At 34.9% G+C, this 20408-nt stretch overlaps 1 protein-coding gene across 2 annotated transcripts in view; it reads right to left on the minus strand.

Moving 5' to 3' along the window:
* Window positions 1-20408, minus strand: part of ROBO2 (roundabout guidance receptor 2) — a 633674-nt gene that overhangs the window by 165062 nt on the left and 448204 nt on the right. For both annotated transcript variants that reach the window (XM_027874186.1, XM_027874188.1), the window contains exon 5: window positions 3025-3152. In XM_027874186.1, coding sequence (XP_027729987.1) covers window positions 3025-3152 — 128 coding nt within the window. The remainder of the gene's footprint in view (window positions 1-3024; window positions 3153-20408) is intronic.

Below are 20408 nucleotides of genomic sequence, written 5' to 3' on the forward strand. Positions count from 1 at the left end.
GACCTAACTCCTCTTGGCCTCAGTTTCTTCAATGTCAAAATGAGAAGGTTGGACTAGATGATGACTGGTGTCCCTTCTAAGTCTTGATCTATGATCCAATGATCCAACAAAATCGGTGAGGAATTTAGCCAAATTGTGTATATATACACTACCAAATAACCAGTTTGATTGGATTATTTAATTACTTGTTTTAAAGTCAAAGAGAAACAACCATACTGGGAAAACCACAATTTCATACTAATGTTAATGTTAGGAGATCTATGACTAAAGTTAATGTTGCACAGTACAAGGCTCCAATTGGCAAAGGAAAAAAAAAGCATAACTATTTTTAGTTAAGTGTTCATGCTTATGTTCATTTTAAAAATCACATTTAAAAATAATGGTATTCTTACCTTTTGGACATAAAACTACCTTTTCTCATGTTGTTTAATATGAACCTCATCATAATATTTTAGCAGATGGATTATCTGAAAAAACATTTATCTTTGCTGCATAACATTGTTTTGCAGAGAACGCTAGCAGGTTGCCTTTTTAAAAATTCAGCAAATTAAATTGCACTGTGTCCCTGAATTAAACATATGAAAATGGAAGTTGGCCTCTTTAGTCAATTGATCCTTGTAACCTATAGAGACCAAGTATGCTACTGTGTGTATAAAAAGGGAAACAAAGATAATGACATTTTTTCTTTGCTAACCTTTCTCAATGTTACACTGGAAAAAATCAAAACATTCTACTAATCTGAAATATCTTGGGATTTAAAGTTAAAACAATATATACTTTATTTATGTAGTTAGAGACATTGGTAAGTACAGATTTGTGGAAATTTTTGTCTTACTCTTATTTTGGAGCTTTTAGACATAGATGAATTCTTAGGAAAAAATGAGCATTCCATTCATATTAAACTTCACAACACAGTGATGGGACAAGAATATTTGGAGAGGTAATTTAATAAGAATAGGTAGCACTAAAATAAAAAGTTTTTTTTCATCCTTAGAGATAAAATCTCTCTTTGTTTTTAGTAGTTTAATGGTATAGGGTAAAATTTAGCTAACACAAATAAAAAAAAGAGTTCTGTAAAACGTAGTACTAATTCCAAAATTTTCCAATAGAAAATAAAAAGTGATTAGATGCTATGGCAAGTAGACTCCAGAGTTCCGTCACAAACATTTTATATATTAAATGATTATTTAAAGAAATAAACACTTCATATTTTCTTACCATTTATTTCATTGGCAAACATTTTCCAAGTGAGAAGCTAGTTATCTTTCTATTTTCCAATAATTTAAAGAAGGAAAATTTACTTTGTGTACAATTAGGACATCCACATTGTTTTGTCAAGCTTTTGAACAAAGACTTTTATGACTGATAAGAAAAAGAAAAGAATCTTCAGATAACCTAAGCAATAAACACTGACTAGACATTTTAAAGAAAAAAGGGGAGTGAGGTATATTTTTAGATGTAGAAATAGAATTCAGAAAGCCTAAATTCTAGTCTTTTATCTGTCACTAACTAGTCATGTATGAAAATCACTTACTTCTAGGATCTTAATTTCCTTGCTTCTAAAGGGAGAAATTTCGACTATATGGTCTCTAAAAAGTATTTCCTAGATCAAAAATTCTGATATCCATGCCATTTGCATGGCAAAAAAAAAGCACCTGTCCAGAAGGATGTACATTCTCAGTTGCTTTTCATAAATATATTCACTAAAAAAAAAAGTAGGAAAATAGTTTATTCTTTTTTTTTTCTAGATCAACTACCACATTTGGATTTCAACAGGGTGAGAAAAATAGTTGAATGAATGAAAATAAGAGTACTGATTAATATGGCATGACATTGTTTAACATATTTAAAAAGGGGGTGTGTCTCAGCCTCCAAGAGGAAGAGAAAGTCTTATCTGTTCCAGAGAAAAAGATAGAAATGGCAGCATTCAGCTCTTTAAATAGCCCAGAGTGCTAGTACTGGAACTACCACTATGTACCTTGTATACAGAAAAAAAAAAATGTAACCTCCGTATTCTCTTCATCTTTCTTGAGGGCTTTGAGCATACAAATATGCACAAGGAAGAAAAAAGTGGTCACAGGTATGTGATTGGGATTCAGTGGCTAGGGAAGAAGTACAACTTAAGCTAGAAGAATGAAGTCATATCCACTACCTTTTAGATGGCCCCTTTACCTAAACACAAATAACATGAATGGAGAAGGCATCAATTAGTAAACTTCAAGGAGTGATTGAGAGATAAAAATATATTTGCAATTCTGTGTGAAGTTATGCGAAAGTAATTGTGTCTATTGTAACTGCCTAAACGACACTCATTTGGTACCCTGGAATATTTAATTTTTCTTATATGGGTCAAATGGTTATACCTAGGGGACAGTTAATTGATTCTAGTTCACTCTAAGGTCAAGCACTTACGATAATGTTTTCTCTCCTTCATAAGTATTTTCACTGACTTGATAAATATATTGTATAACAGGGATAATTCATGACTTTTGAAAAGTGAAAGTCATCATAAGATACTCTATTTCATCTTTTAAAATTTTATGATATTCAAAAATTATACAAGAGACCAATTAATTATGAAAACAAAAAATTTTATAACTATTGATCCATGGCAAAAAATAACTTAATAGTAAGTGCTGAAATAGAAGGAATAATGGCAATTAGTTTAAATATTGGTAGCACTAGTTAACGGAATATCATATTTACTTTTGACATTCTCCTTTTAAATAAAATAAGCTTACACATTAAATATGAATAAATGTCTTTAAAATGTTTGAAAGAATGTTCTTTTGAATAAGAAATTAAACCTGAGAATAGTTATTTCAGTTAATTTCAATTAATGAAAAATAACATATTAGAATATGTACAATTAAATCTAATCATAAAACAGATGAGTAAAAAGTCTTAAATAAGGAAGAAAATGTATACAGCATAATCTGAAAGTTACATAATATGCATACTTACCAAATTAGTTACACATTAGTCTCCTGATTAAAGTTGTTTTTGAAATGCTAAGTCACTTACCTCTAACAGTGAGAGTAGCAGATGCTTCCACTCTTCCAACCCGATTCTCAGCAACACACGTATAGGAGCCCTCATCTGAACTCATGGCCTTTTTAATCCTCAATGTGTAATCATCTTTGATGTCGAATCTAAATCAGAATAATAATTCTATGTGATTTGAGGAAACAAAAGTTTCTCATTTGGATAGTATAATGGGATTGTATCTAGTACATATATTTGTATGATTAATAATGTAAAGTCGAATGACACTACTCAGTAATTGTCATGAGATTTTCACTGCATCATGAAGTAGTCAAAAAACTTTTAAAGCAATATAATTCATTTTAGCATATTCATGCCATATTAGGACATTATCAATTAATTAATAAACCAACAAGCATTTAGTAAGTATGGCCATATGCCAAATACTGCACTAAGCACTCAGAATACAAAGAAAAAATTGCAAACAGTCTCTGCTTTTAATAAGCTTCACAATCCAATGTGGGAGACAATATGTTCATACACAAGGGTGAGTAGTGTATATAAATAATACAAGATGTTCCAAATATATTAATGCCACTTAAAACTATTAATATTACTTATTATAATATATTCAAATATAATGTAATATATAAATATTATATGTATGTATGTATGACTGCTGGTAAATATTAAAACCCAGCTCTGTGGAAAAAAAAACAATGTAAGACATATTTTAGTTTAAGCTGCATTTTTAACATTTATCTATTTCTTAAGTCTAGACAATCAACAACAAAAAAAAAGTCCTGTTTGTAGTATTTCCCAGTTTCTAAGGTGTATAGAAATATATGTATATGCTGAAAATTTAACAATCACTTTTCTCAAACCAGTATGAACTGGCAATAGTACATCCCTCAATTCTCATTCTCTCTCTCTCTCTCTCTCTCATTCTAAGAATGATTTACTTAACATCACATCACCAAGAAATTTATGTGTTCAATCTCTTAAGTATATATTAATTATATGACTACTATTGTTTATCTCTCAATAATAGGCAAAGGTAAATACAACATGTTGCTAATGATGTTGCATATATTTATAATTACACTTGTGCATAAACATTACATACATTTGTTGGTTTCTAAAGCTGTTAATTGTGTTTGTTTGTTAAGGAGTCTAGGACACATAACATTTCACCCTAAATTGCTTTTCAGTCTCCTTTATTGAGTTGAGAAATACATTTAAAAACTGGAGCACATTTAGATAAAACATTCAAGTGGGATATAATATTACTCATAGTCTAAATGCAATGGGTAGAGTCTGCATTTAATTAACAACAACAAAATAAGATAGAACAGATGAAAAAACATTTCTAGTGAGGAAATTTTAATAAAAATTGGGTGATTTTGATTGTGAAATTTGGCAGTCTGGTTTCTATGAATGCATTCATTGTTGCCAGTTTTGATTAATGACAGTTGTACAATCGTGTGCTGACAATCCCTGCCATACAGACACATATTATTCTGATATGAAACACTGCTGAAAAATGCAACCCAATCAGATTTGGCCCCCGGACAACATGTGCTTTCATCACTGTACCGTGAATTGAGATTGATTGGTAACCAGCTGTGACAAAGTGGGAAAAGGAGCTTTGTCGTTTTCAAGGAAAAATAAAAAGACAACAAAACAAAACTGTGTAAAAACCATTACCATCTGTTTGGCCAAATAGAAGATAAAACAAAATAATTAATATCTCATATTTTAAGCAAGTTTGTATTTAAGATTCTATTTTATATGATGTTAACTTCATTCAATTATCTTTAGATTTTTAAAGATAAAGAATTTTTGTTTAATCAGATGTTACACTCTAAAATCACTTCCTTATTAATTTCTTTTGTAAGAGTCTGTTTTACATATTTTATGAAGATTGTTCAATGATAATTAATGGGAAAACTTTTTATAATTTAGTGGGGAAAGTATTCATTTTATTTGAAATATCAAGATCTATTTGTGTTTTTTGATTCCTTATGTATAGCTAATGCCTCAATAGGAAGTATGATCATCATCATCAATACTATTGTCTTAGCTCACATTTACAGAAGGCTAGGTAGTTTAAAAAGTACTTTCCTTAAAAACAGTTCTATAGGTAGGTGGAGCCAAGATGGCAGAGAAAAGCCAGGAAGTTGCCTGAGCTCTCCCCAATTTCTCTTGAAACAACACTAAATCAAGCCTTTAACCGAATTCTGGAATGACAGAACCCACAAAAAGACAGAGTGAAACAATTTTCCAGCCCAAGATAACTTAGAAGAACTTCAGGAAATGTCTGCCTCACTTGGGAAAAGGGAGAGTGCAGCCCAGTGCAGGCAGTGTCCAGGCAAGCTCTTTCACAGCACAGATAAGCCCTGTGGTCCTCACTCAGCAGGCCAGCGTCACAACAGGACAGCTGTGACACCTCCAGCTCTAGTACAGAAGGCAAAATACCAGCTATGGAACCCTCAGCACAAGGTATGAATAGGCCAGGCCATTCCAGCACAGTGGGCAAGCCTTTAGCTCTACAGGTCTCTAGGCAGAAAGCCAGTCTACAAGATGGTAGAGTAAAAGCAGTGACTTACTTGAAATCTCCCCCAAACTCCTCCAAATACCTGTTAAAAATAGGTCTAAACAAATTCTAGAGCAGCAAACCCAAAAAAAGACAGAGTGAAACAAATTTCCAGCCCAAGACAACCTAGATGGTTGATAAGAAAGGTCTCTTGTGCCAGGCTGGGAAAGGAGCACAGTTCAGCATGGGCCACGTAGGCAAAGGCCAGGCCTCACCGAACCTGGAACAGGCCTCAGGAGACTGAATCACTAGTAGCTGTAGCAGTTTCCATACTTCTCAACCCACAAACACCAAAGACAAATTAGAAGGTCAGTAAGAAAGGTCTGTCTGACCTCTATGAGAAAGGAACGTGGTCCAGCCCCAACCCTAGAGTAGTCCCTGGGTGGGGGCGGCTTGTAGAGCTCTCAGCACATAGACAGTGGGGGGGATCCAGTGTCTGATCAGAGGAGGATTGCAGCGATCTCTTTGCTCTCACTGAGGCAGGATTTTCTTGCTTTGCCCATGGTTGGATCTGGGTTGTAGTCCTGGATGGCAGTCCTGGGGCAAGGAGGAGTGCTAGTGTGATGGAGCTTGTGGTGGTGGTGGAGAGGAAATCCTCCTTATAGTTCCAAAGTAGAAAAGATCACTTGTGGTCACTCATACACCAGAGCACAGGCCAGGAAAGGAGTAAACTCCTCACCTTTGATCATACCACCTTGGAAGAACTGAAAATATATAGGTCCCTAGAAGTATCTCTGAAAACAGCTGCATAAAACTCCTGAAACTTGGGACAGTACATTCTCCACAATGGAAGCAGAGAGAGCTTAAAAGTCAAGTAACTGGCTGGGAACATGAGCAAACAGTGCAAAACAAACAAAAAAACAAACAACTCAGACTATAGAATCTTACCTTGGTGACAAAGAAGATCAAAACATACAATCAGAAGAAGACAACAAAGTCAAGCTCCTACATCCAAAGCCCCCCAAAAAATATGAATTGGTCTCAGGCCATGGAAGAACTCAAAAAGGATTTTGAAAATCAAGAAAGAGAAGTAGAGAAACAATTGGAAGTGATGAGAGTGATGCAAGAAAACCATGAAAAATGAGTCAACAGCTTGCTAAGGGAAATGCAAAAAAAATAACACCTTAAAAATGTACTAACGCAATTGGTAAAAGAGGTCCAAAAAGCCAATGAGGAGAAGAATGCCTTCAAAAGCAGAATTGGCTAAATAAAAAAAGAGATCCAAAAGCTCACTGGAAAAATTAGAATGGAGTAAATGGAAGCTAATAACTCTATGAGATAACAAGAAATTATAAAACAAAACCAAAAGAATGAAAAAATAGAAGATAATGTGAAATATCTCATTGGAGAAACAACTGACCTGGAAAATAGATCAGGAGAGAGAATTTAAAAATTATTGGACTATCTGAAAGTCATGATCAAAAAAAGAAACTACATGTTATCTTTCAAGAAATGATCAAGGAAAACTGCCCTGATATTCTAGAACCAGAGGGCAAAATAGAAATTAAAAGAATCCACTTATCACCTGCTGAAAAAGATCCCAAAAGGAAAACTCTCAGGAATATTATAGCCAAATTCCAGAGTTCCCAGGTCAAGGAGAACATATTGCAAGCAGCCAGAAAGAAACAATTCAGGTATTGTGGAAACACAATCAGGATAACACAAGATTGAGCAGCTTCTACTTTGAGGGACCTGGGCTTGGAATATGATATTCTGGAGCTCAAAGGAACTAGGATTACAACCAAGAATCACCTACCCAGCAAAACTGAGTATAATCCTTCAGGGGAAAAAATGGTCATTCAGTGAAATAGAGGACTTTCAAGCATTCTTGATGAAAACACCAGAGCTGAATAGAAAATTTGACTTTCAAATACAAGACTCAAATGAAACATGAAGAGATAAACAGGAAAGAGAAATCATAAGGGACTTATTAAAGTTGAACTGTTTACATTCCTACATGGGAAGATGATATTTGTAACACATGAGACCTTTTTCAGTATTAGGGTATATACATAGACAGAGGGCACAGGGTGAGTTAAATATGAAGGGATGATATCTAAAATATAAAATTAAGTGGTGAGAGAGGATTATACTGGGAGAAGAAAGGGAGTGGCAGAATGAGATAAATTATCTGACATTTATAGAAATTTATGTAAATTACCACATAAAACAGACAAGAAAAAATTTTTACAGTGGAGGGGGAAACAGAGGAGGTGAGAGGGAATGAGTTAATCTTACTCTCATTAGATTTGGCTTAAGGAGGGAATAACATATACACTCAGTTGGGTATGAAAATCTATCTTACCTTACAGGAAAGTAGGGGGAAAGGGTATAGGACGGGGGGATTGCAGAGGGAATGGCAGACAGGGGGAAGGAGTATTCAGAATGAATGCCATCTTGAGGTGGGGGGAGAGAAGAGATGGGGAGAAAATTTGGAACTCAAAATCTTGTGGAAGTGAATGTTGAAAACTAAAAATAAATTAGTTAATCAAATTTAAAAAAAAGAAAAATGCAAAAGTCTTTATGTACTTTTAAGGTTTTACATATATTCTGAAATGCTATACAGAGTGTCACAATAGTCTTAGTTTAGTTTTAACTCTTAGCTTAAAAACTAATCACTCTGCATAGCAGAGACTGTCAGGCCTTAAATTAGAAACATTTGAGTTCAAATCTAGCCTCACTCACTTACTAGCTATATGACTCTGGGTAAGTCATTTAATACTGTTACCTCAGTTTCCTCAACTGTAAAATGAGCTGGAAAAGGAAATGGCAAATCTCTCCAGTATCTTTGCCAAGAAAACCCCAAATAGGATCATGAATAATCAGACACAACTGAAAAATGACTAACAATAGCACTTCAGTAAGTGGCACCTCATTACAACTTCAAAAATAACAACAACAACAAAAAATACTCTCATTAAAGTAGAGTATGAACAAAAGAAGTCTTGGATCCCTCATTCAGATCTCTACCAGCTTATATGATTCTGCCATGTCATGTACTTACCAAAAATTCAATTTTTTTAGGTATAAAACATTACCTAATATTGCAGATATTTAAGCAAAGCCTATAGAACACATTGTTGGACCATGGAAATAAAAAAAAAAAAAGCCCATGTACAGGCCCCTGGCCCCCAGTGCAAAAACTTGGGACAGTGCCTCCCATATCCCAAGAGCAGAGCTCAACTTTAAAAGTCACAAAATAGGCTAGAAAATAAGCTAAAACAAAGAAGATCTCTGACCACAGAGAGCAAATACAGCAACAGGGAATACAATTTTACAAAACACAAACTCAGAAGAGGACAATAATGCCAAAACACCTACATACTCTCCAAAATGGTTGGATCATTTCGCAATTCAACCAACAATGCATTAGTGTTCCAATTTTATCACATCTTCTCCAACATTGATCATTTTCCTATTTTGTCATGTTGGCCAATCTGATAGGTGTGATGTAGTACCTCAGAGTTGTTTTGATTTGCATTTCTCTAATCAACAGTGATTTAGAGCATTTTTCCATATTATAGATGGCTTTAATTTCTTCATCTGACAACTGCCTATTCATATCCTTTGACTATTTATTAATTAAGGAATGGTTTGTATTCTTATAAATTTGACTTAATTCTCTACATATCTTAAAAATGAGGCCCTTATCAGAGAAACTGGTTGTAAAAATTCTTTCCCAATTTTCTACTTTACTTCTTATCTTGCTTGCATTGGCTTTGTTTGTGCAAAAACTTTTCAATTTAATGTAATCAAAGTTATCCATTTTACTTTTCATAATGTTCTCTATCTCCTGTTTGGTGACAAATTCTTTTGTTCTCCATAAATCTGATAGGTAAACTATTCCTTGCTCTCTCAGTTTGCTTATTGTATCAGCCTTTATATCTAAATCATGAACCCATTCGACTTTATTTTGGTATATGGTGTGAGATTTTGATCTATGCCTAGTTTCTGCCATACTATTTTCCAGTTTTCCCAGAAGTTTTTGTCAAAGAGTGAGTTCTTATCCCAGAAGCTGGAGTCTTTGGGTTTATCAAATAACAGATTACTATAGTCATTGACTACTGTGTCTTGCATACTTAACCTATTCCACTGATTCAACACTCTGTTTCTTAGCCAGTGCCAAGCAGTTCTGATGACTGCTGCTTTATAATACAATTTAAGATATGGAATGGCTAGGCCACCTTCCCCTGCATTTCTTTTCATTAGTTCCCTTGATATTCTGGATCTTTTGTTCTTTCAAATGAATCTTGTTATTGTTTTTTCTAACTCTATAAAATAGTTTTTTAGTAGTTTGATTGGTATGGCATTGAATAAGTAAATTAGCTTAGGTAGAATTGTCATTTTTATTATATTAGCTTGGCCTACCCATGAGCAACTGATGTTTTTCATATTATTTAGAGGTGACTTTATTTGTGTGAAAAGTGTTTTGTAACTGTGTTCATTTAGTTCCAGGGTTTGTTTCAGAAGGTTGACTCCTAAATATTTTACACTGTCTACAATAATTTTAAATAGAATTTCTCTTTCTATCTCTTGCTGTTGGGTTTTGTTGGTAATATATGGAAATGCCGATGATTTATGTGGATTCATTCTATTGTCTCCAACTTTGCTAAAGTTGTTTATTATTTCAAGTAGTTTTTTAATTGATTCTCCAGGATTCTCTAAGTATATCATCATATCATCTGCAAAGAGTGATAGCTTTGTTTCTTCTCTAATTGCTAGAGCTAACATTTCCAATATGATATTGAACAACAGAAGTGATAATGGACATCCTTATTTCACCCCCAGTCTTATTGGAAATGCTTCTAGCTTGTCCCCATTACATATGATGCTTGCTGAAGGTTTTAGATAGATGCTATTTATTATTTTAAGGAAGACTCCATTTATTCCTATGCTGTCTAATGTTTGAGTAATTTGGAACTATGCCCAAAAAGCTATAAAACTGTGCATACCCTTTGACCCAGCAATACTTCTAGGGCTATATCCTAAAGAGATCATACAAATGAGAAAAGGACCTACACGTACAAAAGTATTTATAGCAGCTCTTTTTGTGGTGGCAAAGACTTGGAAACTGAGAGGATGCCCATCATTTGGGGAATGGCCGAATAAGTTGTGATATGTGAATGTAATGGAATACTATTGTGCTTTAAGAAATGATGAACAGGCTGACTTCAGAAAAACCTGGAAAGACTTGTATGGTCTGATGCTGAATGAAATGAGCAGGATCAGGAGAACATTGTACACAGTAACAGTCATGTTGTGCGATAACTAATATTGATAGACTTAACCCTTCTCAGCAATATAAGGATCTAAGACATCTCCGAAAGCCTCATGATGAAAAATGCTATTCACATCCAAAGAAAGAACTATGGAGCTTGAATGCAGATAGAAGCATACTATTTGCTTTTTTTTTTCTTCTGTTGTATTTTGTTTCCTCTTTCTGGTGGTTCCTTCTATTGCTTCTAATTCTTACCTACAATATCACTAATGTGAAAATATGTTTAATAGGAATATATATGTATAGCCTATATCAGATTGTGTTCTGTCTAGGGGAGGGAGGTGGGGAGGGAAAATTTAAAACTCAAAAGCTTATGGAAGTGATTGTTGATAATTCAAAATAAATTAATTTAAAAAAATTTAAAAAGCACCTACATATGAAGCTTCAAAGGGAATATGAATTGGTCTCAAGCCCAAAAAGTCCTCTTGGAAGAGCTCAAAAAGGATTTGAAAAATCAAGTAAGGGAGGTGGAAAAAAATTGGGAAAAGAAATGAGAGTGATGAAAGAGAATAATGAAAAAAACCAGCAACCTAGAAAAAGAAAACAACTCCTTCAAAAGCAGAATTGGAGAAATGGAAAAAGAGGTACAAAAATCCACTTGAGAAAAGAACTCCTTAAAAAGCACAATGGGGAGGGGAGGAGCCAAGATGGTGGAGTGAAAGCAGTGACTTGCTTGAGCTCTCTAACAAACCCCTCCAAATACCTGTAAAAAATGGTTCTAAACAAATTCTATAGCAGCAGAACCCACAAAAAAACAGAGGCAAAAAAAATTTCCAGTCCAATATAACCTGGATGGTTGATTAGAAAGGTATATCACACCAGGTGGGGAGAGGAATGCAGCTCAAAGTATGTGCGCAGGCAAAACAGACCTCAGCAAACCTGGAGCAGCCCTCAGAGAACTGAATGATGGCATCTGTGGTGGTTTCCAAACCTCTTAACCCATGAATGCCAAAGACAACTTAGAAGGTCAGTTGGAAAAGTCTGTGACTGAAGTGAGAGAGAAGCTCTGTCCAAGCTCCAGTGTCCAAGCATGGCCCCAGGATGGTGGCTGCTTCCAGAAGTTCCAGGCCCACAGACTAAGGGGGAATCAAGAGTTGGATTGCAGGGATCTCTTTGCTTGTGCTGAGGCAGGAATCTCTTGCTTTTCCCATGCCTGGATCTGGGTCACAGTTCTGTGTGGTGGTCCTGGGGCGAGGAGGAGTGCTGGCATGGTGGAGCTTGTAGTAATGGTGGAGCTTGTAGTAGTGGTGGAGAGGAAATCCTCCTCACAGTTCCAAGGCAGAAAAGAGTGCTTGTGGTCACTCATAGACCAGAGAAAGGCCGGGAAAGGAATAAACACCTAGCCCCTTATCATACCACCTTGGAAGAACTGAAAATTTACAGGTCTGTAGAAGTATCTCTGAAAAAAGCTGCACAAAACCCCCAAAGCTTGGGACAGTACATTCTCCACACTGGAAGCAGATCCCTACTTTAACAAAGAGTTTATAACTCAAGTAATTGGCTGGGATCATGAGCAAACTTAGCAAAAAAAGTCAGATCATACAGTCTTTGATTGGTGACAAAGAAGATCAAAACATACAACCAGAAGAAGACAACAAAGTCAAAGCTCCTACATCCAAAGCCTCCAAGAAAAATATGAATTGGTCCCAGGCCATGGAAGAGCTCAAAAAGGATTTTGAGAAGCAAGTAAGAGAAGTAGAAGAAAAACTGGGAAAAGAAATGAAAGTGATGCAAGAAAATCGTGAAAAACAAGTCAACAGCTTGCTAAAGGAGACCAAAAAAAAAAAATACTGAAGAAAATAACATCTTAAAAAATAACCTAACCCAAATGGCAAAAGAGGTCAAAAAAGAAATGAGGAGAAGAATGCCCTAAAAAGTAAAATTGAACAAATGGAAAAGGAAATCCAAAAGATTCCTGAAGAAAATACTTCCTTTAAAATTAAAATAGATCATTTGGAAGCTAGTGACTTTATGAGAAATCAAGACATTGTAAAACAAAATCAAAAGAATGAAAAAGTAGAAAACAATGTGAAATATCTCATTGGAAAAACAACTGACCTGAAAAATAGATCCAGGAGAGATCATTTAAAAATTATTGGACTATCTGAAAGCCATGATCAAAAAAAGCACCTTCATGTCATCTTTCAAGAAATTATCAAGGAAAACTGCCCTGAAATTCTAGAACCAGCAGGCAAAATAGAAATGGAAAGAATCCATCAATCACCTCCTGAAAGAAATCTCCAAAGGAAAATTCCTAGGAATATTGTAGCCAAATTCCAGAGTTCCCAGGTAAAGGAGAAAATATTACAAGCAGCCAGAAAGAAACAATTCAAGTATTGTGGAAACAGTCTGGATAACACAAAATGTAGCAGCTTCTACATTAAAGGACCGGAGGGCTTGTAATATAATATTCTGGAGGGCAAAGGAGATAGCATTACAATCAAGAATCATCTACCCAGCAAAACTGAGTATAATCCTTCAGGGGAAAAACTGGCCATTCAGTGAAATAGAGGACTTTCAAGCATTCTTGATGAAAACACCAGAGCTGAATAGAAAATTTGACTTTCAAATACAAGGCTCAAATGAAACATGAAGAGGTAAACAGGAAAGAGAAATCATAAGAGACTTATTAAGATTGAACTGTTTACATTTCTGCATGATGATGCAGGTAATATCTGTAACTCGTGAGACCTTTGTCAGTATTAGGGTAGTTGGAAGGAAAAAATTTATATGTATGTATAGATGGATAGATAGATAGATAGATAGATAGATGGATAGATAGATAGATAGATAGATAGAAAATTTACAGGTCCCTCGAAGTATCTCTGAAAATAGCTGTACAAAACCCCCAAAGTTTTGGACAGTACATTCTCCACACTGCAAGCAGACCTGGGTAGATAGAGGGCACAGGGTAAGTTGAAGATGAAGGGGTGATACCTGGAGAATAAAATTAAGGGGTTAGAGAGGATTATACTGGGAGAAGGACAAAGGGAGAGGTAGAATGGAGTAAATTATCTCACATAAAACAGACAAGAAAAGGCTTTTACAATGGAGGGGAAGGGTGGGAAGGTGAGAGGGAATGAGTGAATCTTATTCCCGTAAGATTTGGCTTAAGGAGAGAATAACATACACACTCAATTGGGTATGGAAATCTATATTATCCTTCAGGAAAATAGGGGAGAAGGGGTAAGAGAGCAGGGGGATGATAGAGGGGATGGCAGATTGGGGGAGGAGGTAAACAGAAGCAAACACTTCTAAGGAGGTACAGGGTCAAAAGAGAGAATATAATAAATGGGGGCAGGGTAGGATGAAGGGAAATATAGCTAGTTTTTCACATGACTACTATGGAAGTGTTTTGTATAACTACACAAGTATAACCTGTATCAAGTTGCTTGCCTTCTCAATGAAGGTGGATGAGGATAGAGCAAGGGAGAAAATTTGGAACCCAAAGTTTTAAAAAACTAATGTTAAAAAAATTGTCTTCACACACAAATGCGAAGTAAGATATATAGGAAATGGAGTATAGAAATCTATCCTGCCCTATAGGAAAATTGAAGGGGAAGAGAATAAGAATAAGGGGGGAAGATAGAAGAGAGGGGAGATTAGGGGAAGGGGTATTCAGAATGCATGTCAACTTGGGGTTCAGGGAGGGACGAGATGGGAAGAAAATTTGGAACTCAAAATCTTGTGGAAGTGAATGTTGAAAATGAAAAATAAATTAATTAATAAATCAGAAAAAAAGCACAATGGGCCAAATGGAAAAGGAGGTACAAAAATTTATTGATGAAATAATTCTTTAAAAAGTAGAATTGGACAAGTGGAAGTTAATTATGAGACATCAAGAATCAAATAAAATCAAAAGAAGAAAAAAAAAGAAGAAAATGTTAAATACCTCAATGGAAAAACAATTGACCTGGAAAACAGATCCAGGAGAGACAATGTCAGAATTATTAGACTACCTGAAAGCCATGATCAAAAAAAGAGCCTGCATAAGCTGAGTGAAGTGCAAATACTTCCAGGGCTACTCTGAGGAATCAACAAAAAAACCCTGGGGGTGTTAGGTTGAGAGTCAGCCTCAGTCTTAGAAACTTTCATTTTGCAGACAGTGTTAGGGTCTGATTGCTGAGTAGGAAAAGATTTAAGGACCCTCCACTGTTGAGGGATGCTAAGTACAGCTGTGATGACCAGACACATCCTAGTCTTGGCTACAGGGAGAAAGAGCGCTAGCTCTCACACCTGGTGAGTGCAGTTGTGAGGGCTGGGGACTCTGTTGGTTGTGTCGTCCCTGGTTTCTCTTCCAGGGAAGAGAGGACAGCTATAGTTTTTAGCCACCAGAGGGACTTTAAAATTAAATAAGAGAGGCTGAGGAAGATTAGGGAAAAAAAAGTAAGAGCAATCCAAGAAAATCAAGAAAATTATGAAAAGAAAGTCAACCAACTGGAAATAGAGATTAAAAAATCTAAGAAAGAAAATAATTCCTTGAAAACTAGCATTGGGCAAGGGGAATCTAATGGCATTTTTAAGGTATTAAGAAATAACAAAATAAAATCAAAAGAATGAAAAATAGAAGAGAACGAGAAACATCTCATCAGAAAATAACAGATCTGTAGAACAGATAGAGGAGACATGATAGAAAAATAGTAAGACTACCTGAAATTTATGATAAAAAAAGGAATCTTGATACAATATTACAAGAAATTATCACGCAAAATTGCCCTAAAGTTCTAGAATAAGTAGGCAAAGCAGAAATAGAAAAAATCCACTAATCAGAACCTGAAAGAAATTCCAAGAGGAAAACTTACAGGAATATCATAGCCAATTTTCAAAACACTCAAAGGAGAAAATATTGGAAGCAATAAGGAAAAAAAATAATTTAAATATCATGAAGCTACAATAAGAATTATGCAAGACCTAGCAGCTACTACCTTGAAGAATAGTAGGTCTTAGAATACTATACTTCATAGAGCAAAAGAGCTGGGGTTACAACCAATGGTAACAACCAGAGAAGTTAAGTATAATCCTGAATGAAAGAAAATGGACATTTAATAAATTGAAAAGAGTTTCAGGTATTTGTGACATGAACAGCAGAACTTAAGGGAAAATTTGACTTGTAAAATCCAGGAGAAATATAAGGTAAACATTGAAGACTAATTATAAGGGACTCATTAAGATCAAATTGTTTACTTCTTATATGTGAAAATGTTATCAGTACTTTTATCACTGGCATCATTATGTGAGTAGTTTGAAAGAAAGGCTTCAGTTGAGCTGTGCATGATGGGGTGATTCTAAACAATAACACAATGTAGGGAGAGATTAAAAAGGAGTACAAATGAGACATAAAAGGAAAAATTGATAAAAAAAGTGAGTAGCATGGAGGACAGCTAGTGCTGGAACCTTACTCTCATTGAGAATGGGTTAAAGAGGGAACAACATATGTATCTAGAAGGGTATAAAAGTCTTCAAATTCAGAAAGAAAAGGGCAAAGAGATAGGATGGTGGGAGAGGATAAGGGAGTGACTCTTGGAGGGGTGGGTAAGTTAAAGAATAGGAGAGCAAGGTAGTGGGCAAAAGTAAAGCAGAGGAGTGAGAAAGGATAAAGTAAATAGGGTGAGATGGATAGTGAGGAAAAATAGGAAGGAAGAAAATACACAGGGGCAGCTGGTTGGCATAGTGGATAGAGGTCCGGTCCTGAAGTCAGGAGGACCTGAGTTCAAATCTGGCCTCAGACACTTGACACTTACTAGCTCTGTGACCCTGGGCAAGTTGCTTAACCCCAATTGCCTCATAAAAAAAAAACAAAAACAAAAGAAAAGAAAAAAGAAAATACACAACAAATAATTATAATATAGAATGTGAATGGGATGGAGTTACCCATAAAACAGAAATGGATAGCAGATTAAAAATTTGAATTCAACACCATGTTGTTTTTAGGAAACACTATAAAAATGAGAGACACACACAAAGATAAAATAAAGGGCATGAGGAGAATTTATTATATAAATAGTAGAATTTATTATATAAAAAGCAGGTAATGATCATTAGCTCAGACAAAGTTAAAGCTAAAATAGATTTAATCAAAACAGAAAAACAGGGAAACTACACTGTGTGTCAGCAGTACTGTTCAATATTGTTTTAGACCATATAAAATAGCCACATAGTTTACTTGATAGTATATCTGCCAAAACAGACACAGGACCTATATGAATATAAATACAAACTTTTTATACAAATTAAGTCAGAACTAAATAATTGAAGTAATATTTATTGTCTATGAATAGGTAAAACCAATATAATAAAAAAAGATAATTGATCTAACTAATCGATTTATTCAATGTCAGCCAATTAAATTCCTAAAGAAAAAAACTATTTTATTGAATTATAAAAAAAATGAAAAAATTCATTTGAAAGAGGAAAAGGTCAGGGATATCCAAGAAACCAGGGAAAAGGAAGATGTAAAGGAAGGTGATTCAGCAATATCAAATCTTAAATTATATTATAAGGTGAGAGCATTGTTGAAGTATAAAATGAATAATTTTGATTATTATTTAAGATTTTCTGCCATAAATAATACCAGTGTAGCCAAGAATAGAAGGAATGCAGAAAATTGGGGGGGGGGATCTTTCATAGACAATCTCTCTGATAGGATGTGATTGGGTTGAAATATTACTGTGATGTAGGAAATGATGTAGATTGATTTAGAAAAACATAGAAAGACTTGGACCTATGAAGGAAGATGCTATCCACCTTCAGAGAAAGAGATGATAAGTGGAAATATACATATATGTGTGTATATATATATATATATATAGATGTATAGATGTATATATATATATATATATATATATAGTAGCATTCTTCAGGGCAGTGGGTGGAGCATGCGGGAGGGGAAAAAAGTAAAAAGTACACAGGAGAAAACAAAAGAAAACCTATAAAGAAGCAAAGAAAACCAAGGCAGCTTAGAAAATAATGTTTAGTGTTTATTATATAGGTTTCCTTGAAATGGAAATTTATTGTTTTATATTGAATCCTCTCTTATGTTCTGCTGTGTACATGGCAATGGTCTTTTTTTTTCTTTACTCATTTTGTGTTTAAGTTTAAAATGAATTTAAAAATTACAAAAAAAAGAATGGGTAGGTCAAATAACAAATCATAGAAACAATCAATTATTTCATCATAGAGAATGACAATAATGAGACAACATACCAAAATTTATGGGATGCAGCCAAAGCAGTACTTATGGGAATTTTTTTTAATCTCTAAATGCTTAAATTAATAAAATAGAGAAAGAACAGATCAGTGAATTGGGTATACAACTTCAAAAGGTAGGAAAAGAAAAAAAATCCCCAGTTAAACACCAAATTAGAAATCCTGAAAATCAAAGGAGAGATTAATAAAATTGAAAATAAGAAACTAATAAAAAAAAACCTGAGGCTTGTTTTATGGGGAAAAAAACAAATAAAACAGGTAAACTTTTGGTTAATTTTATTTAAGAAGAAATGAGACAACCAAATTACCAGCATAAAAATGAAAATAGTGAATTCACCACCAAAGAAGGAGAAATTAAAATAATAATTTGGAGCTATTTTACCCAATTACATGCCAATAAATTCAACAATCTAACTGAAGTAGAGGAATATTTACAAAAATGTAAATTGCCCAGATTAACAGAAGAGGAAAAAAGAATACTTAAATAACCCCATTTTAGAAAAAAGAATTGGACAAGCCATCAATGAACTCCCTAAGAAAAATTCCCAGGACCAGACCTGAATTTACAAGTGAATTCTACCAAACATTTAAAAAACAAACAATTCCAATACTATGTAAGCTATTTGGGAAAATAGGCAAAGGAGTCCTGCCAAATTAATTTTATGACACAAAAAAGATGCAAATACCTAAACCAGGAAGAACCAAAACAGAGAAAGAAAATTATAGACCAATTTCCCTAATGAATATTGATGCAAATTTTTTAAATAAAATATTGGCAAAGAGATTATAGCAACATATAAGCAGGATAATACGCTATAACCAGGTGGAATTTGTACCAGGAATGCTGGGTAGATTCAATATCAGGAAAACTATCAGCATAATTGACAGTATCAATAATAAAACCAAGAGAAATCATATGATTATCTCACTAGATGCAGAAAAAGCTTTTGACAAAATCAACATCCATTTTGCAAAACACAGGAAAAAATGGAGCTTTTCTTAAAATAAGTACTACCTATCTAAAACCATCAGCAAGCATTATCTACAATGGGGATAAGGTACAAGCCTTCCCAGTAAGATCAAGGGTGAAGCAAGGATGACCATTATCACCACTATTATCCAATATTGTATTAGAAATGGTAGATTTAGCAATGGGAAGAAAAAGAAATTGAAGGTATTAGAATAGACAATGAGGAAATAAAACTATCACTCTTTGCAGTTGATATGATGGTATACTTAGAGAATCCTAGAGGATCAAATAAAAAACTAATTGAAATAATTAACAGCTTTAGCAAAGTTGCAGGATATAAAATAGACCTACACAAATCATCAGCATTTCTACATATTACCAACAAAGCCCAAGAGCAAGAATTAAAAAGATAAATTCCATTAAAATAACTGTAAACAGTATCAAACATTTGGGAGTCTACTTGCCAAGACAAGCCCAGGTATTATATAAACACAATTATAAAACATTTTTCACAGAAATAAAGTCAGGAAGATAGTGGAGGGAAATCAGTGACTTGCTAGAGCTCTCTCCCCAAACCCCTCCAAATACCTACAAAAAATGGCTCTAAACAAATTCTAAAGCAGCAGAACCCACAAAAAAAAAAAAAGAGTAAAACAAATTTCCAGCCCAAGACAACCTGGATGGCTGATTGGAAAGGTATATCGTGCCGGGCTGGGAAAGGAGCACAGCTCCACGTGGGCGCGCAAGCCACAGAGACCCTGGAGCAGGCCTCAGAGGACTGAATCGCAGGCAGCTGTGGCGGTTTCCAGACTTATCAACCCATGAATGCCAAAGACAACTTAGAAGGTCAGTGGGAAAAGTCTGTTACTGCGATGAGAGAAGAAGCTAGATCTCAGCAGCCGAGGGCAGCGGCTGGCTTCTGAGCTTCCGGCCCACAGACTGAGGAGGAATCTAGTTGCTGATCAGAGGGGGATTGCAAGGATCTCTTTGCCAGGGCTGAGGCAGGAATCTCTTGCTTTGCCCATGCTTGGATCTGGGTCACAGTTCTGGGGGGCAGTCCTGGGGCGAGGAGGAGCCCTGGTGTGGTAGAGCTTGTTGTGGCTGTTGAGAGGAAACATCTCGCCCCTTATCATAGCACCTTGGAAGAACTGAAAATTTACAGGTCCCTAGAAGTACCTCCGAAAACAGCTGTACAAACCCCCGAAGCTTGGTACAGTACACTCTTCACATTGGAAGCAGACTTTTACCTTAACAAAGAGTTTAAAACTCAAGTAATTGGCCAGGATCATGTGTAAGCAGCACAAAAAGAGTCAGACTATATTATCTTACTTTGGCAACAAAGAAGTTCAGAACATATAACCAGAAGAAGAAAA

The sequence above is a fragment of the Vombatus ursinus genome, unplaced genomic scaffold (assembly GCF_900497805.2).
Source record: "Vombatus ursinus unplaced genomic scaffold, bare-nosed wombat genome assembly UNPS02014805.1, whole genome shotgun sequence".
NCBI lineage: Eukaryota > Metazoa > Chordata > Mammalia > Diprotodontia > Vombatidae > Vombatus > Vombatus ursinus.